Here is a 23,855-nt window from a genome sequence, read left to right as displayed (position 1 = left end):
ATTTGATGAGAACTCTTTGAAGTAGTTTCAAATTGGGTTTTTTCACATTATTAATTTCCTGACTATACATTGTGATCAGTTAAATGCCACTTTGTTGAATTAAAGTATCAATTTCTTTCCATAAGAGCAAAATCTGTACATTATTCCAAACTTTTGGCCTCCATTGTATATATAATCAAGCTTTTGACAATTAGGACAATTGAGGGACAACTATTACACAAGGTGCAAACATTCATTGATGCTCAAGAAGACAAAACATGTGTAGGGGGCATGGGTAGCTCAGTGAGTATTGACGCTGGAGTTGTGAGTTCGAATGCAGGGTGTGCTGAGTGACTCCATCCAGGTCTTCTTAGCAACCAAATTGGCTCGGTTGCTAGGGAGGGTACAGTAGAGTCACATGGGGTAACCTCCTCGTGATCGCGATAAAGTGGTTCTCTCTCTCAACGGGGCGAGTGGTAAGTTGTGTGTGGATCGCGGAAAGTAGCATGAGCCTCCACATGTTCTGGGACTCCGCAGTGTCATGCACATCGAGCCACATGATAAGATGCACGGATTGATGGTCTCAGAAGCAGAGGCAACTGAGACTTGCCCTCCGCCACCAGGATTTGGAACTGCAACTTAAATCGAGAAAATCTGGGGTTTGGCTACTAAAAACAGCCATTTGGCCCCTTAATGTTTCAGTTTAGTAGCCAAATGGCTCCCAAGTCATTTTTTGTTGTTGTCTGGAGCCCTGCCTAATGATCTATATATATCATAATACTTTGTGTGTGGGCTTGTTTTAAAGCCTCCTCTAAGTAATGGTATGTGATATTTTATTTTCTGTTTATTTTTCATGGTCATTACCGAAAACGTGGCTTATTAGCAACACCTGTTCACATAAAACATAAATGTCAAAGACAAATAATTAGCTATTACTTGCTATAATTTTGTCTGTGAGTAAAACAAATAGGTTGGTTGTAGTCTACTGTAGAGAGCTATCCAAGAACATATGACACATGGCTATTTGATCAGTTATATGTTTATTAATTTCAATAATACGTACAGTGTAGTTTAATAAATGATCAAAACGGAACACTTCAGATTTGTCAGCAAATTTCAAAGTGTTTGTTCAGTTTTGGTCATAATGTATACATACTTTAAACGATATCTATTTTGTGTTGGCCAAGACTGTAGGTATTAATATTTTGCGAATTATGTTTTTTTCTCGCAGGCCTGCCAGTTGGTTAAATATAGTCTTTTTTAAATCACATTATTAGTACACAGGTCACAGTCTACACTTCAAGTATGTTTTTACAGAGATTTACTTCTGATGACTTCGATGTAAATTGCTCTTTGTAATCTCCAAACTGAACATTTGTCTTTTGTTATAGTATAGTATGATTACAGATATTTTCTATTTCTATTTTAAATTTCGTTGAAATTTGAGAATACAATTCTTGAATCAGATGTGTTGCATTTGTTTAATATTTTACAAATAAGTGTAAATTTAATAAGAGCAAGCCTTGTTTTAACACTTTTTTATTACAGATATACACAATTTTTATATATACATTTTATATATATTTTTTTAACTCTTTTCAAAAGGTACAGTCATTTCTTATCCCTGGCATATAACATATTGTCACTTTGTATTTTCTATACAAAATGTGTGGATTTTATATTGAAGTTCTATGTTACACAATTCATGCGTGACAATACAATATATTTTGCCGAGTTATTTGTATTTATATCAGGCCATATTCATATCTAAATGCCAACTTAAAGCACTTTAAAAACATTAAAGTGCTTTAAGTAATCATAACTAAAACCTACAAGTTACCATGTTGGCAAATAACTTTTAATGCTACTTTTTATCTTACCACAAATCTGGCAGTTGTAATAACATTAGTGTTAAACAGCATAACGTGATAAACCAATTTAAGGACAATTATGTTTTATTAAAAACAGTGATGTAGAAAAAGAGCAAACTAACACACTGTTAAATCATGTACATGAATTATGGCAGGAGATTGATTTATTATATCACAGCTTAGACTTCATCAAGGCCATCATCTTCTCCATTTTGATGGCCAGACCCATGTCGCCCTTAATCTTCAGCTTTCCAGACATGAAGGCCATGGTCGGCTTTAATTTCCCTGTTGATAAAGACAATTTGAAATGAATCTGTTTTTTAAACTCTAAATGCTGATGTTATGATCAGGATGATACAGTTATCTGAGGATGTCTGTAGAGTGTGATATGCACTATTTGGTTGATACCTGAAAACATCTTGATGAAATCAGCACTGTCCATCGTCATGACGACATCAGCTTTGACAGGAGGTTCCCCTCTGCCAGCACTTCCTGCATCATTCTTCAGGTCAAGATACCAGACTCCAGCATGCTCACCTGTAAATCATATCAATGAACTTAAAAAAAACATGATTTGAAATGCATTCGTTAATATTCTTTATATATAAAGGGATAGGTCACCCAAAAATGAAAATTCTCTCATTGTTTACTCATTACTCATAAACATCCCAGATGTGTATGACTTTCTTTCTTCTGCAGAACACAAACAAAGATATTTAGAAGAATATTTCAGGTGTGCAGGTCCATACAATGCAAGTGAATAGTATCCTTTCAAGCTCCAAAAAGCACATAAAGGTAGCAAAAAAGGAATCCATACGACTCATGTGGTTAAATATGTATCTTCAGAAGTAATATGATAGGTGTGGGCGAATAACAGATCAATATGCACTTGCAAGTCCTTTTTTCAGTAGGTGGCGATAAGTGCAAAGAATGTGAATCACCAGAAACATAACAAATGTGAAAGTTCAAGTGGAGATTTATAGTTCAAAAGGACTTAAATATTGATCTGTTTCTCACCCACACATATCATATAATTTAGAGGAAGATTTAACTTATGGATTCATTTTATGCTGCCTTTATGTGCTTTTTGGAGCTTCAAAGTTTTGGTCACTATTCACTTGGCCCTAAAGAGCTGAAATATTCTTCTAAAAATCTTAGTTTGTGTTCAGCAGACATAAGAATGTCATACACATTCTGGGATGGGATGAGACAAATTAGAGAATTTTCATATTTGGGTGAACTGTTCCTTTAATAATAATAAAGAATGATGTAAAATTAAAGACCCCATGAAATGGCTTAACAATGTAGGTTTCTTTCCTGTGCTGACATATTTCCTAATGAAACAGGAAGTTGGGGTGGGACATATGTAGACTAATCTCTCTCTTTTTTTTTTGTATCTGTTGCTAGTCGATGGCAGGTGGAATTAGGGGGAGGGAACCCTATCTACTGTAAATGTGTATACCAGCTAAAAGCATATTTTTTAACAATATTTATGAGTATACCAGCATATAAATGGGCTCAAAGATAACAGAAATGCACTAAAAGCCACAGAACTTCAAGGGGTCTTTAAAGTAATTGGAATAGTTAAAATGTGATATCATATTAGTCACCTGATAAATCAAATCTATACACTCCTTGTGTACTTTTCACAATATCTGGATTGAGAACTCCCCTGATTACATTGAATGTGTCAGCAATAGCTCCAGCGGTGACTGAATCTGGACTTGTTTTTCTACTCTTGAAAATTGGAGAAGCACCTGAAGAGAAATTTGAAAACATTTGTACCAACTTTTTTGTTTTTGTTTTTTGAAAACATGCACAAGACAGACAAATCTGACCCTTGGCCCGCATCAAAGACTATTTCACGGAGACGGGGCACTTCTATTAAAATGAATGTGAGAAATTGAAATGTCCAATGGTCAATGGATGTATAAAAGAAGTCCCGCCTTACAGGTAAATAAGCCAATCACCTTTTAGATACAGCCATCGCCTGTCAATCATCCAGAGAACGTGTGTGCACATTAGCTATGCAAGCCGGGAAAATTATAGTCTGATGTGAAAAAGCACAATTTATGATACAAGTGTTGGAGATTTTGGTCTTTCCACATTCAAGTAGATAGGCGCTGCACTGTCATGCCGCTTGTTTACATGCCCGAGAGTATTTCAAATAAGCCAATAATGTAATAACTTTCCAATAATGTAATAACTTTGCAATAATATAATAACATTTCTGAACCAATAACGTAATAACTTTTTGCCCATAATGTAATTAGTTCTTACATTATTGGCTGGGTTAATAAAAAAATTATAAAAAATGTATAACATTTTTGGCAGTAATACATTAACAGTATTTATTACATTATTGGCTGCTACATGGCTGCCGAGTGGACTGATTTGATAGAAAGACTTTGAATGAATCTCACGCAGGAGGGATGCATTAAAGAATTTTAACTCTTAAAAAAAGTGTCTGAAAACATCTGCATTCTGTTCCATTTGTTTTGCTGTGTGCATCTAGATTTTAACACAAGAATGGGTTCAGTCTTAACGTTTTATTTATTTTTTACATTTGATTAAATTGCCTTGTCCAAACCAGAGTTGATTCAAACTGTCTAACCCAACAGGTTTCTTTCAACATTGTACTTTTAGGTCCAAACAATGGTATGATTGAATCATCAATGAACATACCACCATGACTACTAGCAACATCTGTGTATCACTTATGCTAGGTAACAACTGAGGATAAGATGAGGGCAATTTCACTGTTATTAAAGTATTTGTCCCTTTTGATTTACAGTCAAAACTTTACAACGATGAGCCAAAATATTATGACCACTCACAGGTGAAGTGAATAACGTTTATCATCTCCTTACAAGGCCACATGTCAAGGTCCGGGTAGATTAGATGGCAAGCAAACGATCAGTTCTCGTAGTCAACATGTTGAATCCAGGAGAAATGGCAGGAGTAAAGACCTGAGCAACTTTAACAAGGGCCAAATTGTTTGGACAGACGACTGTGTCAGAGCATTTCTGAAATGGCAAGGCTTGTGGGGTGCTCCCGGTCAGCAGTGGTGAGTACCTACTGACAGTGGTACAAGGAGGGACAAACCACAAACCGGCGACAGGATGTTGGGCGCCCAAGACGCATCAATGCGTGAGGGCAACGAAAGCTATCCCGTCTAGTATGAACCGACAGAAGGTCTACTGTGACATAAGTCACAGAAAGTTTAATGGTGGGTAAGGGAGGAATGTGTCAATACACAGTGCATCGTACCCTGCTGCATATAGTTTTGCGTAGCCGCAGACTGGTCAGAGAGCCCATGATGACCCCTGTCCACGCGAGTGTCGGAACCGGACCTTGGAGCAGTGGAAGGAGGACACCTTCTCCGATGAGTCTTGTTTTCTTTTACATCACATGGATGGCCATGTACTTGGCAATGTTCTGCTGGGAAACACTGGGTCCGGCCATTCATGTGTATGTCCCACCTACCTAAACATCGTTGCACACCAGGTACTCCCCTTCGTGGCAATGGTATTTTCTGATGGCGAGTGGCCTCTTCTAACAGGATAATGCGCCCTGCCACACTGCACACATTGTTCAGGAATGGTTGAGAAACATGATGAAGAGTTGAAGCATCCAAATTACCCTGGCATCCAAATTCCCCAGATCTCAATCCGATTGAGCATCTGTGGGATGTGCTTGACCAACAAGTCCGATCCATGGTGGCTCCACCTCGCAACTTACAGGACTTAAAGGTTCTGCTGCTAATGTCTTGGTGCCAGATACCACAGGACACCTTCAGGGGTCTTGTAGAGTCCATCCCTCAACGGGTCAACGCTGTTTTGGCAGCATGCTGAGGACAGCAAATTAGTTTTGGCTCATCAGTGTACATGCTCAAAAAGAAACACTCTTTTGTCTGCCATGCTTACAACACAAGCGATGCAAAGAATGTGAGCTGCAAAAACAATTAGAAGAAAAGAAGATTTAAAAAATGCATTATATTACAGAAAGTGAGATCAGGAGCATACAAACATGCAAATGATATGTTTCCATACCAGAATGCATTCACAACAATTGCAAACCGTAGCTCACATAAACCATACCAAAGATGATATTTTCATGTGTACTTTGGGGCGGACCAAGAGTAAGAAGAACAAAAGGATGAAATGTGTTGGTTATGCCCATTAGAGCTTACCATGCTCCTCCATTCGCTTGACTAGCTCCTCTGGCTGTTCATCCAAGAAAAAGTCAGGAAGCAATGGATGACCTACAAAAGATTCAAAGTTTCCATTTAATTCAAAATACTTTAAGTTCCATCCTTTAAAATGAACCCAAGCATTGAAATTGATGGGGTTTTATTTTTCCTGCTTAAATGTGTTTTTAGGAAGCCAACTGTGAGGTTTATACACATTTTTGGAATGAATTTTGGGGAGAATTTTGGAAAAACATTGGGTTTTGTAAAGTTTCCTCACTGTTATTTTATTTTTTTTTTTACAAAGACCAGTCAGTAAGTGGGAGTTTTGAACACCTAAAAAAAAATTTATAACAAAAATCATATATACAAATAATTTATTTTTAAAACCAGAATGGATAAATTCATATGACTCTTTAAAACTGTAATAAATACTCATATTAAAATATATTTACGTACAATAGAGAAAACATTGAAGAAAATCACTCCTTGCAACATATCGTCTGAATAATCTTCTGTATGTCTTGAACCTCCACAAATAACACAAAACAACAACTGCTGAAAATAATTTGAAATTGTTTATCTATAACATACTGAATGGGCTCCATTGTTTGAATAATAAAACATGAGTTCCTTCTAAAAAAAAAAAAAAAAAGAGCAATCTGGAACTCTTTATTAAACAACTACAGACCAATCTCAAATCTACCCTTCATAGGCACAATCATTGAAAAGGCTGATTTCAATCAGCTGAACAGATTCTTAAACTTGAATGGTTCCTTGGAAAATTGTCCAGTCTGCTTTCTGACGGCATCACAGCACAGATACGGTGCTCATAAAGATCCTTCATGATATTTGACTAAATACTGATTCAGGCAAAATATCAGTGCTGGTATTACTAGATCACAGTGCTGCCTTTGACACTTTTGACCACAACATTCTCCTAGATAGATTGGAAAACTGGGTAGGGCTCTCTGGGATGGTCCTCAGTTGGTACAGGTCATATCTAGAAGGGAGGGGTTACTATGTGAACATAGGCAACTATGAATCTGAGTGGACATCCATGACGTGTGGAGTACTTCAAGGCTCAATACTTGCACTGCTTCTGTCCAACCTATATATGCTCCCACTAGGCCAAATTATGACAAAGAACCATAATGTGTACCATAGCTATGCAAATGACACCCAGATTTGCCTAGTCCTATTGCCAAATGACTACAGCCCCATAGACTCTCTGTGCCATTGCATTGATGAAATTAACAGTTGGGTGTGGCGGAACTTCCTTTAGTTAAACAATGACAAGACAGAGGTATTTGGCAACAAAGGCAAAATTCCCAAGGTGAACACACACCTTGACTCCAAGGGCCTAAAGACAAAAAATCAAGTAAGGAATGTTGTTGTCATTTTGGAGTCAGACCTTAGTTTCAGTAGTCACATCAAAGCAATAACTAAATCAGCCTACTATCATCTCGATAGCGAGAATGAGATGTTTTGTATCCAGTCAAGACTTACAACCCCAATTTCAAAAATGTTGGGACAGTATGAAAAATGCTAATAAAAACAAAATGTGTGATTTGTAAATTAGATTCACCCTTTGCTATATTGAAAGCACTACAGATAAACATTATACTATGTTTTACCTTGTGAATTTCATAGTTTCTTTGAAAATTTACAATAAGTTTAAATCAGATGATTGCAACACGCTCCAAAAAAGTTGAGACAAGTGTGATTTAAGACTAATAACAATTGGACGAGTTGAAATAACAAGGCGATGTGAAACAGGAGATGTTAAACAGGCAATTATGTCTGTTTAACATCTCCTGTTTCACATTTAAAGGAGCCTTTAAAAAACAGCCTAGTCGTTCAAGAGCAACGATCATTCAAGACTTGTCAATTTGCCAACAGATGCCTCAGCAAATAATCTTCCCCAAAGACAAATTGGAAGGATTTTGGCCATTTCACACTCTACCGTTCACAATATCGTTAAAAGATTCAAGGAATCTGGTCAAATCTCGATGCGTAAAAGGGCAAGACGAAAACCACTTAAAAAAGATGTCTTAAAAAAACGTCATTCATCTGTAATGGATATCATGAACATGGGTTTAGGATTACTTTAGTAAACCTTTGTTAGTCAACACCATTCGCCGCTGCAGTTACAAGTTAAGACTTTACAATGCAAAGCAGAAGCCCTACATCAACACTGTCCAGAAGCGCTGCTGAATTATCTGGTCTTGGTCTCATCTTAGACGGAAAGTAGAACAGTGGAACTGTGTTTTTTGGAATCGCACATCTGTGAGGGCACCATTAATGCATATATGGCAGCATATACTGCCATCCAGCACCGTCTTTTCCAGGGACGTCCCGAAATTTTCAGTAGGACAACATCAAACCACATACTGGCCAAATAAGCAGAGAGTGCGGGTGCTGGATTGGCCTGCCTGCAGTCCTGACCATCTCCAACTGAGAATGTGTGGCGCATTATGAAGCGCACAATACGGCAATGAAGACCCCTTACAATTGTGCAGGTGAAGATCTACATAATGGATATATGGGGGAAAATTCCACTTTTTAAACTTAAATTTGTTTGTTCAGAGCCTAGTGTTATTTGAAGGAATGGTGATGTTGGAATCGTCTGGTTTGAAATGACTGTGTATATATATATATATAAAAACTATGAAATTCAAAAGGTAAAACATCATATAATAATTAGTTGAAATGCTTTCAATATAGCAAAGGGTGAATATTTAGGATTTATTTTAAAGTACTATAACTAATTTATAAATCACTCAATGGCCTCGGACCTAAATACATTTCAGATACACTTGTTGAATATAAACCTAATAGACCTCTCAGATCATTAGGATCAAGTCAAACTCAAATTAAGGTGAGACAGAGATAGCTATTATGCCACCTGCTGCTGGAACCAGCTTCCAGAAGAGGTCAGATGTGCTTCAACAGTAGCCACATTCAAATCCAGACTGAAAACGGATCTGTAAAGCTGTGCATTTATTTACTGAGCACTGTGCTGCACTTACTGATTGCACTGTATCGTTTTATTTCTGTATTTCTTTTTTATTAATTTTACTTTCTTGAATGTATTTTACTTTTTAGTCTTATTTCTTGTTCTTAATTGGTTTTAAAATTTATTTTATGTTCTATTTTCTTTATAATTTTTATGCTAAGCACTTTGAATAGCTATTGTATATGAAATGCGCGCTATAAATAAACGTGCCTTGCCTTGCCTACAGCTGAGGCCCAAAGCTGCATTTTTGCAGCATTCAGAAAAATGCTCTTAAATATGTTAGCACAAAATGACAACAAGATGTTGTCATTTTTTCATCACTTAACATGTTTGGATACTTCAGTCAAATATTGCCTTGAAAGATTGCCAGATTTGTTTCAAAATCGTAAGAAATTGTTTCAGTGAGCGATGCATATTTCATTTTGGTAACTTCTTATTTCATATTTAGTGTTGCATTTTTAATAACAGGGGTCCCGGAGGGTTAAAACTATTTTAATATGAAATACGTAATTGCACAAGACCAACCTGGTTCAACAGCATATACATCAAAGTCTTTAATGCCCTCCTTTTTGAGAATGTCATCATCAATGGCAAACTGTCCAGTGAAGCTGGCAGGTTTCTTGAAGATGGCATACGCTGCATCAGCCATGATCTCCACCTTCCTGCACTGTTTACCCACTCCAGCACCACCCAACATTTCCATAGCAGCTGTCTGGATGGCTAAAGACAGACAGAAGGCTAAAGCTCTTACTTTTGTTTTTCATTAATATTACATGAGTTTTTTCCACACTGGTCTGTTATTGGGGTATCAACTATTTCAAATTTACCTGCCCCTAAATGCCATGGAAAAACAAAATGCACCATGGTTAAGAGGTCTAAGTGGGCAGTTCTTGGCCAGTATAAGCTGTATGGACCAGAGTGTTTTGGTAAAGTCAAAAATGTGGCTATGTTAGCATAAAGATGTTCTAATGTATTTATTTAATTGATTTATTAAACTGGGCATTACCTGTCCTGGGCCATAAAGCATTAACAGCAATAGACCCTTTGAACTCTTCGGCCATTCCGAGTACACACATGGACATGCCATACTTTGCCATTGTGTACGCTACACAGACATGGAAAAGAGAATGTGATGAGTTTCATTATTTTTATACCAATGACAATTGGAATTTTAAAAGGAAGGCCTTGAGCATTAAATGTAGAAATGCATGCCACATTCAATGCCCACTAGTCCTGCACACCTGTGTGGTTTTTGAACCAGATGGGGTTTAGGTTGAGAGGTGGACTGAGATTGAGAATGTGAGGATTCTTGCTCTTCAGTAGATGTGGGATACACAGTTTAGACCTGTAATGAAAACAGTGAACAGGGTAAATGACAACATGAGCTTTACCACGTAGAATCACCTCATAAACTTCACAAATTTCAAATTAAACCCACTTGAAAATGCGTGAAAATTGGCTGTAGGGCCGGGCAATATTGCTTAACAAAATTACATCTGGAAATGTTCACCTATGACCAAAATCGTTATCACAATTATATCGTGATATAGCAATTTTTTCTGGAAAACCAATACAAATCGGCTAACATAATAAATAACCATATTGTATTTTTGCTTAAGTTCAAAATAAAATAACCAATCAAATTTACCATAATACTCAATTACACATTATGCCACATTTCAGTCTGATATGTTGTTGACCAATATTATTCAAAAAAAAAAAAAACTTCATTTTAAGGTGGTAAAAAGATTGTTTGATAATTTATTTGATTGTGGTCGCGAGATAGTTTGCAGATTAAATTTTTCTAATCTGTGTCAGTTTTTGTGAACCAGATGTCGCACCTGTTTTAATAACAAGCGCTCATTAATGTTCTTAACTACACCGCTCATCTGTATGCCTCCAGTAATTTATGCATTTTTGCTGATGTGATCTAAGAGAAGTTAAGCGCACCTCGACATGTTAAAAGGTGTCTGGATCACAGTGATGCTGTCCCGGCAGAATGTGTCAGTCAGATCACTTCTGCATCCTTCGCTGTAGAGCACTCAGAACCGTAATTACCGCATAGTTCCGTTACTGAATCTGCCGCTAAACCAGCGCATGCAAATAACCGGCGTACTCATTCCCGATATAAACGATATAGCAAAATCTCTGTCGATTGACACTTTATATCGTCGCCATGAGATATATCACCCAGCCCTACTTTTGATAATATTAGTTATACATCTCAATATTTATGATTATGTATGCTCAGACATGGCTAAAAACTGTGCTTTTTTTTTTTTTTTAAATCAGAGGACCATTTTAACCAATTGGCCACATACTTTCAAAACTTTTCATGTAGATGTCTACCGATAGTGAATTTTGCTGATACGATAACTAAGGTGGTGGAAAGGGCAGATAATGACTGATAGTTTTTAAGAAACAAAAATTAATGCAACTCTGGATGGAAATAAATGTTTGTAGCTTGACGGTAATGACCATGACTAACACTTGGATTTGGATCGGTCTCCTCGGCCAATCCAATTGAAAATGTTAGTAACGGAGCGATACCGATTCAGGTATCACATTGGTGCATCCCTAGGAATAACTAAAACTCAATTTTTCACATTGCATTTTTGCTTAATCAACACAAGGAAGAACATTCAATTATTTTCATTTGTATGCATCAAACAAAAAGTACATTCAAATTAAAACAATATTTACAATATTGCTAGAAATATAATCATGAATATATTCATGAATATTCAATATACCGCCCAACCTCAAGAGAAAAGATTTCTACTCACGTCAAATATGTTCCCCTTAGATTAATGCCCAGCATAAGGTCCACTTTCTTCATTGGAGTACCCACAGTTCCTGTCAAATTGATGGCACTGGCATTGTTCACCAAGATGTCAATCCCTGTCATCAGAACGTGAGAAATGAATTAAAACTCTTTTTGTTTGAGCACTGTAAAAGATGTGCCATCTAAAGACATTTAAAATGCCGTGAGTCACCTCCAAATTTCTCAACTGCCTGTTCCACAGCATCATTTATCTGCTTCTCATCACGGACATCTACAATGCAGGGCAGCGCTCTCCCTCCCACAGCTTCAACTACCAAACAGATATCATCTGGTCATGTTCCTATTATCACACAAAACACTGTCCAAGTGTGTCAAGAGAGGTTTGCGTAGCTCACTTTCTGCTGCGGCTGTGTAGATGGTGCCAGGCAGTTTGGGGTGAGGATCGGCGGTTTTGGCAGCGATGACCACATTGGCACCATCCCTCGCAGCTTTGAGACCTATAGCCTTGCCAATACCCCGACTCGCACCAGTAATGAAGAGGGTACATCCTGCCAGCTTCCTTAAATTGATGCGGAAACATACAATCATCTGATCAATCAAAGCATACTATACAAACACCAATACATAACACAATTATTTAAAGATGGAAACACACTAACACTCAAGGCCGTTTCGAAGCATATGCGGGCCCACCCAAGATTGACACAACAATACTTCTTCAACAACTTCTAAGTCTGAAAATTGGAATATATTAGCTTAAATTGGAATACATTATTTACACAAGACAACAATAATTAACAATAAATAAAAATAAAATTAACTAAAAATTATCAATATATGTATATTGATAATGTATATTAACTATACAAATGAACAATAAATGACTATGAAAACAATAAATAACAATATACAAAAATAAATTGAAATAAATAAATAAATAAATAAATACCTTGCTTTGTGGGGCCCCCTGGTGGCCCGGGGCCCTTCTTAATTCAATGTCATTTTTTACATTAAACAAATCGATTTTAAAAACGTCTGCCTTTTTCAACACATTAGATATCGGTAGCGGCAACAACCAATATCAGTCATTGACAAAGCTAAAAAAAAAAAAAATGTAATGGTTCCATTTGTTTCAGTTCATAGTTTGGATAAATGTAATATTATTACTTTACATTATATTAAATAATACTTGTAAATTGTAAGTTGGTAAGATAAAATAATATTTTCAAAACTAAGATCTGTGATGCATTTGCACAATATCAATGTTAAGGTCAACTTATTCTACTTTAGAAAAAACATACTATAAATATGAAAGGGGACATGACAAATATGTTTATCTGCAATATGCTGCGATGCCAAATCAACTGACATGAATCATATATTTTCAATAGATTAATGTGAACTTGGTGCAGTACTGGCTGGATGCAACATTTTGGCAATCTGTCCAACTCACCAATGTCATTCCCAACTGAGCTAAAGTCATGAACAGTGCATGAATGACTCTAAAACAAGCATTTCATACAAACCAACAAAAAGCAAAGTCATTAAATAGAAACATTGCATTACGCATCCGCTAAATAAAACCAAATTAACTTTTTTTTCCACATGATTTGAGTTTTTCTGTGTCTGATCGGAACTCACCCTGTATTCTGCAACATTCTGCGGCGTGTCTGTGATCTGTGCTGGGAGGAGAAAGAAGGGCGAAGAGCTCAAATGAATTTAACATTTAATTGCCACTCGACACCGTACTGTGCAAACAACTGTTGTGAATTTGCCCTTTACTCCAGTAACACATTTTTTTCTGCGAGATCATTCGCCCTGTTTACTTCCGGTACAGATTCTCGGCAGGACTTTTATTTTAAAGGACAAAAAACACTTGCAAGCAAATAACAAAAAGAAAGAATATATATATATTTACATTATATATATATATATATAATGTAAAATCACAAATACTGAGACTGCTGTTTTGTTCAAGAGACTCTTATAGTTCATATTCTAAATTAAAATGTATATAAAAACGAAAATAATTAAAGAAATATTATATAAAGATTTACAGACAAAAGCTCATTTGCAGTTGTGATTATGAAATTTAGTTAATAGTATATCAAGTGCAGTGCTTCTAATAAGAACCAAAACATAAGGATTAGCAGACACGTTCATTATGCGTTATTTACATTTATATTGACATTTAAATATCTGTTTCTCCTCATATAAATATGTTAGTGATAAAGGATGAAATACAAACTAAAATCAGAATCAGTTTTATTGCCAGGTATGTGTACACATACGAGGAATTTGACTCAGGATTGTACATTGGTCACGATGTGCTTACTCATACAAAAATACAATAACACAATAATAAAATTAAAATCAGACACAGGCTACAGTGTAGACAACACAAATATACACACTATGAACAAAAACAATATAGACATATTGACAAAATGAAAACAAAACAAATATACACATGTGAATATGACATTTTGTTAAAATTATAAGAGACATACTTCAAATGTGAACAAAGCAAAATGAGAGGATTAGAAGAAACTTTAATTATAGGTTATTTAAATTCATATTTAAAAATGACATTTATTTCGTTATTTTGTTTCTTCACATAAATATTGAGGATGCCGAAAACCCATGGGTAAAAAAACTATTAAACGGACATCGCCAGAATCTCCCCACGTCACAGCGTCATCTAGTGTGTTGGAGAAATGTGGTCGATATATTTATGTAAATTATTTATGCAGCTTAATATTTGTTTATTTCCTTTTGCATTTTAACACTCATTGTTTGTTATTATCCTCTGAATAATAAAAGTAGGCCTACTTCTTGCAATTTAGCAATGCGCTCTAGTGATTGTTTTAAGATAATATAATAAAGCCATTCACAATGACCTCCACTGTCTCTCAAGAAGATACATAAAGATAAAATTACTCAGATGTACATTTGTAACAATGCCAAACGCAGAAGTAAACTTTTAAATGCTGATTCAGATTTCTAACGCATTAGCTTACACGTATGAATGTGCTATTACACAACACTTTTTTGTGTCATACACGTTTTTGCTGCAGTTTAGCCTGTCCAACCAGTGTTACAAGTTCTTACATGCCTCAGGCTTTCTGTAGCCATGATAACATATTTGCATTCTTGACATTACAGTCACCATTGAAACAAAGTAATAGGCGAAACTGGACCATTATTAATTTATTAATGATTCATCTCATCCAGAAAGGTTCGTAAGGCTTATGTTTTTATTTTCCAGGACATGTCTGGCTTTATTTTAAAAACAAACAGATGTAATGAATATATCAACTGCATGTTTATTGGACGTGTCTGGTTCTTTTAAAGCTTTTCCCCCAAGGTCCATTACCATAATTAATATACATTCCCCGAACAAGATCATACTGAGCTCCTAGTGCTGATCCTATCATCAAACGATGCCAAACCCAATGCTGGCAAACAGGGCTTGACCATAGTGGATGCGCAGAGCTTATTGTTGTCCCCATATGTTGTGAGTATACAACGAACTCTATATTGGCAACAACATATTATGTGTTTTGAATTATTCAAAAGAAGTGTATGCAGAAAGGGGAGTATGAAGGTAAAATAGTGCCTAAATGATTTGCAAGCGCAGTGCAACATTTTTAAAAGTGTAAATGAAGTTACAAGTGCGATAGAAAAATTTCCATGTGCAGAGTAAGATTTGTGAAAGTGTAAATCAAAGTGCAATCGTAAGAAAATAATTATTAGCAATCCTTTAATGTTTAAGTGTAATTCATGTGTTGTGAATCTGTAATCACAAAGTAAATGGGGTGTATATTATTCTGACTTTTCATGCTTTCACTTTTTGCACAGTTTTTTCACCTTAGCATGACCAAAAACATTACAAACCTACAATCAGCGATGTGCAAACAAAGAAAGGGTTTAAAGATCAGCAAAAACAGATTGACCGCATAGAATCAGTCTTTATGTGTAAAAGAAACTACTCTAAATGACTTGTGTTTGTTGATAATCCGATATACACTGTTCCGTCTTCCCTTTTGTTGCACTCACACTTTTGGCATAAATTTCTCACTGAAAAGTGTTTTGCAAGCATTGGGGGGATGTTAGTTTACCTGCTTCTAGTAACCAATCAAGGTTTTCCTTGACTTGACCAATTTACTCTGACCTGATTGGTTTAATAACGTGACAGACAGTTTCTTCTTCATATGACTCAGCATCGTTCCTCTGGGTATCTGTGGCAGGGCGGAGGGCGGGGCCGGGTCGTGACCCTACACACCCGGTCCCGCCCTCCTGCCACAGTATCTCTCCTCTCTTAAATATTAAACTTTTATTTTTATTGTTAAAGTTGAGGAGACACTTTTATTGATATAAATATGGTGTTCAAATGTTTCTTCCCTGTTGCTGTTCATTATTTTAATTATATTTCCTTTTAGTTATCATTGGCAAGACATTTTGGAGAATAGATGGAATTAGCTGGTATCACAGAACTCATGCAAGAAAACAAATTAATAATGTAAGCCATTTAAAAAAAACTATCTGAACAGATAGATAAGAGAGTTTACTTATATAATTTTCTTTTCTAGAATTAGTTCTAAGATACCTGCAAGTTCCATCCACCCATCCACCCATTTGCCATGCCAATGATAATACAAAGTAATAGAGTGCCGAAGTTATGACGTCACTTTGTAGGACAATTCTAAAGTTAGCGGCGCATGGGTTCCCTCGATCGAAAAGCTATGCATTTTCCCCATAGACTTTTGGAAAATCGCAGAAAATAAGATCTGTGTTCAACAAAGAGTTGTGACCCTTACACGTTTTGTCTATCAAGATAATATTTACAAGTTAATCCAAAATGTATACATTTTGAAGCCTAAATAAAGCCGTCAGATATAAAATGCTAACGGTAGGCTATAACGGACTACAGCACACCATGGTCGCGGATCAACGTCATCATCAAGCTTCCTCAAACTTTATTTAAAAAACATGATCTGCGCTGTGTATGAACACTTATCCACTTTTTCATGAGAAATATTGCCCATTCGTTTTTTCCAAAAATGTTAGAAACTAATTTTGTTTATGTGTGCCTCTCTGAGATTTTTTTTAAAATCTTTTGTTAATGTTTTATTTATTCGTTTATTATTTTGTTAGTTTATATAAACCTTAATATTATTTTCTTTGTGATTAAGATTATTATGCCTGATCATTGTGCCACAAATAAACTTTAAAGATTATCTTTCACTGTATTATGTTTGACTGTATGTTTGCATACCATTTGCTAATTCGCCAGAAAAAACCCCGCGATTTTACCATCTCATAAGCACTAACGTTAGCTATGGCCGTATCAATTTCCAATCTTATGTCCTTTTTCTTAGACGATAGAAAAACCATAGATCGAGGAGAGAACCACTATAAATCTGGACATGTAGAACAGTGCAGATTAGATGCTGGTTTACTTGCCGGTATTGTAAGGGCCAGCATGAGGGACAAGATTTATCGAGTCTCGGTAAGTAAAACTAGGGAGAGATAGAGGAGTTATAATAGTGTTCTATGTATTTAAGATAACTATACAAATAATCTCTGAACAAGCATAACACAGTTAACTTCTGTTACTTCTAAGAACGTGAGGCTGAAACGCGGGCTAGTGAGAGATTTCCTGTTTGTCATGATGACGTCTAAAGTCCCCGCCAAAGGATGTAGTCCCTTTTAGCAACTTGTTAGCAATCACCGTTTTTAAGACACAATAATTTTTAAAAAACCACAAGCAGGTTATAACTGGTGTGTTTTATTTCATAGATCAAAACGTGAAAATATTTAGAGGCTTTGTTAACCACAGACCTTATTTCAGGTGATTTAGCAAAAACCCATTCAAAAAACCCATAGACTTTAGGGCGAGGGAACCGGAAGTGCTAAAATGCTAATTCACTTCTGCGTTTTGGCCTACAAAGTGACGTCATAACTTCGGCACTCTATTAAAATATAATAAAAAATAATGAACAGCAACAAGTAAAAACATTTTAAAACCAGATTGAGAATCATATTTATATTAGGGTTGTCGATTTAACACGTTAATTCAGTGCGATTAATTTAATTAAAGATAACGCTTTAAAAAAATTAATGCAATTATTTGCAATGCCCCCGGATTGTAATAAGGAAGATTCCTGAGAAATGCAAGCTTGTAGTACCACCTGTTTACTCCAGAGGGCAGTAATTGAAATTTCAGCGGTGTGGCAACGTGCAGTTAATACAGTGAAGAAAACAACCATCCAGCAGACAGAACAACACAAACATGCGTTAAGTTCTTGCGTTCAAAAACACTTGATGGAGCGCAAATCCGAACTAAGGGATCTCAAGATGTGTTCTAAGTATTAAACTATATTTAACTTGACACAGTGACCTAAACATGTTATGTTTATGACGCAATGCACCCGAGACACTACACAAGCATGTCTGACGCAGGTGTAAATTGACAGGTCCTTAAACAAGCCCTCATAATAAATCTTGAACTGATTAACAAATTCACTTCTGAAATGGATTGCTGTGAAATATATACCAATGATTGACTTATGATCAATAATATGGTAGTAAACAATACATTGTATTCTAAAGCCGCTTTTTGTATTGTCTTATCAATGATGAACTCTTCTGCCACAAGAATGTAATGCATTTTAATTATCTGAAAATGTTTATATATATATATATATATATATATATATATATATATATATATATATATATATATATATATATATATAATCTTTTAAATATTTAAAGATAACTATGTATAACTATTTCATCATTATATTTTTTAATTATTTTTAAGTGAGGGGCTTTCTCAGCAAATATTTGTATATGTGATTAATCATGATTAATTTCTCGGGACACCATGTATTTAATTCGATTCAAAATTGTATTCGATTGACAGCCCTAATTTATATCAATGAACTTTACACTCACAATAAAAGAATATTTATGTATTAATATTCCTGTTTAATATTTAAGAGAGGAGAGATATCCAGAGGAATGACACGCAGAAAAGGGCAGCGACACCCAGCTCAACCCCCCCATTAACACATTTTGGGCCAGTTGCTATGTAAAATCATGGGTCAGTTTCGCTTCACACTCCACTACTGCACATTATTAAACCAATCAGAGTAAACTGGTCAACAAAAACCTAATTTGATAAAAAAATAATAGAGAACAGTGGATTAAAATAATCAGATGGGAGAAGATGCCAAATTTACTGTCACTCTCTCAGCAACTGTAATAGAAACCCCTTGCAGCTGTGGTAATTTTTTGTTTTAAAACTAATTCCAGTGTAACATAACACAAAGAATAATGTTAAAAACTTACACTCAATATATAAAAACTGATCATATAAAAAAGTTTGCTAGATGTATGCAGCTGAATAAGATGGAAACGCGTCATCACAGTCTGTGAAAAAGGTCTATTGGTTACTAGAAGCAGGTAGATCCGCCTTCCCCCTTGCGCTTGCAGAACTCGTTTCAGTGAGAAATTTGTGCCAAAAGTGTAATGGAAGATGGAATGTGTATATCGGATTATTAGGAATTATTGAAGTAATTTACACGTTGCAGTAGTTTTTTTTACACATGCAGACTGATTTTACGTTGTCAATTTGTTTTGCTGTTCTTTAAAGCCTTCCTTTGCTTGCATATCACTGATTGCAGGTTTGCAATGTTTTTGGGCGTGTTTAGGCGAAAAAACAGTGCCAAAAGTGTAAGTGCGGAAAAAAAAGGAAGTCAGAAGAATACACGGAAAATGTACTTTGTATTAATACGAAATTACAGATTCACAACACACAAACAACACTTAAGCTTTAAAGTATTGCTAATATTTGTTTCTTACGTTTGCAACTTGATTTACACCTTCACAAAACGTTCTGTGTGCATACAAATCTAATTTCACTTGCACTTTGAAATACGCTTTCACAAATCTCACTCTGCGCATGCAAATCATTTTGGCACTATTTTACCGTCATAGGGGGATGCCATTTTGTACAGAGAAGCGTCTGTACATGCCTCTGTGTGTGTGTTCACGTCAGGAGCAGGAAGTGTGTGTGTGTGTGTGTGTGTGTGTGTGTGTGCCTTGCCTTTGTGCTTGAGAGAGTGAAATTGTACTGGGGAGTCGAACTGTAGTAACAGCAGCTCATTTTCCCGTGCTTGCATTGTTATTTCACATCGCCCCTCTTTCCCCCTGTGCAATGGATGGGTATGTGAGTTTCCAGTGTTTTATTTACCTATAACGCGCTTGTTGAGTTGTTTATGTGTTGCTGTGTTTGCATTATTGTATGTAATTATCATGTTTAACAATAATGGCATGTCAGAAAACGAGATGGGAGGGGACAAAACGTGTAAGCTAGTGGAGATGAGACCCAAGGGTGATTGTTTTTAATGCAAATCCTGTAAAAAAAAAAATGTCATTCTATAGGCTACTATCCCTTTACTGTGTTGCGTCAACATTATGAAGATTCACATGTAATCGCGTCTTATGTTGTTGAAACGCAAAATATGGGCGTTTGATTATATTAGTGTTTATGAATAAAGTTAGATTCAAGGAAGTGAGCATTGTTTACAATTAAATGGCTTAATACAATTATGGTTTATTGCTTTTTTTTAAGGCTGTATATGAATCCCTCATTTGCTTTTAAATATAATTGTTCTCTGTGCACGGTATGAAGAAGCCATTGTGAAATACACTTCTGAAGTGGGAAGAATTAAGGAAGTAAGAGCTCATGTGCTGCTGCCATTTTGAAGCCATGAAGGGGCGTTTCTGGAACAGCGGCACTGTCTAGAAAATAAAACATTAAACGCACCAGCGATGCGCAAGAAAAGAATAGCGCGATATTTATTAATTTGTTTATATCGCGATATCAAGTTACGTGACTTTACCCATCAACACTGCGAGCGCGCGACACGACGCTATAAAATAGAACGCTACTATAATCAACAATGTCGCGCGATACAGTATTGGAATTGTTCTATTTGCGTTATATTCGCGTCGCGTGGGTGTTTTGCTGTTGTGTATGGTAATACGTCTAAACTGTATTGTTTACAATCGTGTGCGTGGGCAGAGCGGTGGGCGGGGGTCTGCGTGGCGCACAGATGATATATTTACTCACTAATTGTTGCGTTGCGTCTTGCGTGCCCCCTTCCTTCAATAGCATTTTGTGAACTCAACCTGTTTTTTAATCATGTGCAGTAAGTTTCACTTCAAAAACAGAAGTGTTCCACCTTTTTTTAAAGGAAACGCTCGTAAAATATGGTTTAATCAAGTGGGTCATTACGCAAGCTGGTTATGGCATCGTTTGGTTAATATTCAGGTTTGTGATTCGTTTTCTAGGCTCGTGAAATCTTGTGTCACGTTGTCCACAGAACAAAGAACAGCAGCAGTTTTCCTATTATAACATGTTACACCTCCATCCCCGTGTAATATCTTGGCTATCTTTTCCACATTCATTGCCAGCTTTTCAATTGATTTTATAACAAAGTATATTTACTAATGGATAGTTGCAGGACTGCTGAAGCAAAAGCATTAGATAATTGTGCATTTTCACACACTCCCAGGGGATTTCCACCATTAAACAACTCAATTCCCTGGTGTGGGCATTACAATCTGCTTCTGAAAGACTGAGCACCAATGTTTCACTCAATTGAAGGATTTGCATTTGCCTCTGTGTGTATGCACAGTGGCTCCAAATAGTATTTGGATGCTTTTGTAGAGAAACCAAGAGGCATCTGTAAACAAATGATGATTTAAACTACTTTAAACCAACCTGTCCCAAGGTGATTTTTGGCGAATCTATGACATCAAAAATATGTCTTAAGTGTCCAAATAATATTAATAGTGTCCAAATACAATTTAATATATGTGGAAACGAGAGGTGACCACCTGGAGGGGTTTGGTTTGTGTTACTTTACTAACCTTTGGGTCTCAGATGCCTCTGGTTAAACTGAGGGCTGATATTAAACTTTATACCATGTAGTTATGGTAAAAAAAAGGAAGGAAGTTGCTAAAAGTTTGCTTTTGACACTGATTGCAGCTATAAAGTAAAAATATTGTGTTAAGTGTCACCTTCAAGCTTACCCTATACCCTTGCGTAAATAATCAACGTTGTTGAAGTGATGTCTGAAGTGTACTTGTGAGATGTTGTCCTGTGGGCTATAAACTGGCCCAACCTGTCCTCAGCAGAACCAATGCCCTTAGATCAAACCAAAGTGAAGATTGTACTTGATGTGCTAAATCAATATTTGTGGGCTTTGAGCATGGAAATATGTTAAATAGAAATTGCATGATAATGATTCTGGCATGCATTAAATCACTTATTGTATTAATGTGTTATAAGCTATTTATAATAAATGTGAATCTCAAATGTACAGGTCTTATTTCACTCCTTAATCAAAAGAGAAGAATATGAAATGATACTTTGCATGAAGAAGGTTAGCACTATGTGATATTATTTTCATGTCAATTGTGCACATTTCTTCCCCATATTATAATTACACAAAAATAGATAAATAAATAAATAAATTCACATTACTGTATTAAAGTCCGGATAAATGTAATTAAATACGACAAAAAATAATATACTGACATAAAGTTACAATTGTACTTTACAAATGTACAAAAATACACTGATATCATTTTCAAGTTGATTATTAAAATAATATCACAGTGTACATTTCTCCCCCATATTGCATTACATAAAAATAAATAAATAAATTCACATTACTGTATTATAGTAATGACACAATGTATTTTTTTTATTAAAATCTACATAAATTTAAAGCAGTATGACAAATGCTACCATAACATAGTTACAATTTTACTTTATAAAATTGTATTTTACAAATACGCAAAAATAAAATACACTATGATATTTGTTTTCACATTAGTTATGCATATTTCTCCTCCATATTTATTATTTGCCTAATGATAAATAAATAGCCTAAATAAAAAATAAATACATTCTCTATATAGGTATAATATGCAATAAAAACCATATTGTCCTGACACAATGCTCTGTTTAAATAAAAATCTGCATAAATTTAATTCAGCACAACAAATACAACCCTGACATATAGTTACAATTGCACTTTACAAATTGTACTTTATTATTTTATTTTGATTATGTGTATTTCTCCCACATATTGGCATTACAAAAAAAATAAATAATTCTCATTACTGTATTATAGTAATGAAAACCATATTGTCCTGACACAATATTTTTTTAATTAAAATCGACATAAGTGTAAATCGTTTCGAATTTTTTTTTTTCTTTTGATGTTGGGGTGAAATATGGATATTAAACCTCGACACACAGAAAGTCCTGACAGTTTTCATTAGATTCACCCCAACAATGCACCTAATTTGTTTTTGCCGTTGCACAAAAATGATGTTCCAGGTAGCCTTTGGTCCCACATGTGCTAACACAGATCATTATAATGCATTGCAACCAATGAAAACAGCTCCATAATGGTTACTGTGCGATGAGCACTTTGCTTCCTCGTGGATGATTCATTTAAGACATTTCACTCCTAGACTAATGCTGTCTTTATAAGGAAATGCTTCCTCCTAACAGTATCCTCCAGATAAGTTTAAGCCATGATAATTAGGCAAAGTTTGGGGTGGCAGGATGTAGCTGGCAGCCTGATAGCAAGACTTCCCCCAAACCTGTGTGAGATGTTCAGGAATTTCCTCTATGAAGCGCCTGCAAGATTGGGTTGGATTACATCATGAGCTTTATGCACACACTTCCTGCATTTCACCAGAGTATATATTTCACTCTGTTACTTGAATTATTTCCTTTCAATTGAGTATTTTTAAATCTCAAATTTTAGATGAGACTTTTAAATGCCAAGATGGAAAAGAGATATCTTTTTACTCACTCTCAGATACTGTTTACCAAACAAGAGGTTTGTTCATGAAGAAAACATAGATGATGATGTCAGCTGTGGCGCTTTGACATGAAAAGGTATTAAAAATCAA

At 35.6% G+C, this 23,855-nt stretch overlaps 2 protein-coding genes across 5 annotated transcripts in view; one reads left to right on the top strand and one right to left on the bottom strand.

Moving 5' to 3' along the window:
* Positions 1–1,044: 1,044 nt before the first annotated feature.
* LOC127636270 (hydroxysteroid dehydrogenase-like protein 2) lies at positions 1,045–13,673 on the bottom strand. Of its 2 annotated transcripts, none has more exons than XM_052116722.1 (11): positions 13,485–13,673; positions 12,239–12,402; positions 12,055–12,153; positions 11,893–11,959; positions 10,300–10,403; positions 10,065–10,163; positions 9,584–9,778; positions 6,043–6,114; positions 3,461–3,607; positions 2,259–2,387; positions 1,045–2,135 (listed from the first exon to the last, which is right to left on the bottom strand). In XM_052116722.1, the coding sequence occupies exons 1-11, from the start codon at positions 13,499–13,501 to the stop codon at positions 2,023–2,025; spliced, it is 1,206 nt and encodes a 401-aa protein (XP_051972682.1). In that variant the 5' UTR covers positions 13,502–13,673; the 3' UTR covers positions 1,045–2,022. The 2 variants fall into 2 exon arrangements, with proteins under 2 accessions (XP_051972682.1, XP_051972681.1); XM_052116721.1 differs by having other exon boundaries at positions 1,047–2,135; positions 11,845–11,959.
* Positions 13,674–15,014: 1,341 nt separating this feature from the next.
* The window catches only part of LOC127636534 (polypyrimidine tract-binding protein 3-like), a 103,194-nt gene continuing 94,353 nt past the window's right edge, over positions 15,015–23,855 (top strand). The window contains exons 1-2 of one of the 3 annotated variants that reach the window (XM_052117124.1): positions 15,015–15,081; positions 15,198–15,360. Coding sequence is in view for 1 of the 3 variants with exons in the window: in XM_052117122.1 (XP_051973082.1) it covers positions 20,071–20,082 (12 nt within the window). In the remaining 2 variants the exon portion in view is untranslated. Of the gene's footprint in view, positions 15,082–15,197; positions 15,361–19,924; positions 20,083–23,855 lie in introns of those variants that run through there. The other 2 variants (XM_052117123.1, XM_052117122.1) reach the window with 2 other exon arrangements.

The sequence above is a fragment of the Xyrauchen texanus genome, chromosome 44, assembly GCF_025860055.1.
Source record: "Xyrauchen texanus isolate HMW12.3.18 chromosome 44, RBS_HiC_50CHRs, whole genome shotgun sequence".
NCBI classification, from domain to species: Eukaryota; Metazoa; Chordata; class Actinopteri; order Cypriniformes; family Catostomidae; genus Xyrauchen; species Xyrauchen texanus.
This window is presented reverse-complemented; position numbering and strand designations above follow the sequence as displayed.

Excerpts from the sequence above, each read along its gene's own strand:
- LOC127636270 (XM_052116721.1), bottom strand. Across the intron at positions 11,960-12,054 it reads GGCAGTTGAGAAATTTGGAG|GGATTGACATCTTGGTGAAC; the intron begins GTGACTCACGGC and ends TTCTGATGACAG. Across the intron at positions 3,608-6,042 it reads CAAGCGAATGGAGGAGCATG|GTGCTTCTCCAATTTTCAAG; the intron begins GTAAGCTCTAAT and ends ATTTCTCTTCAG.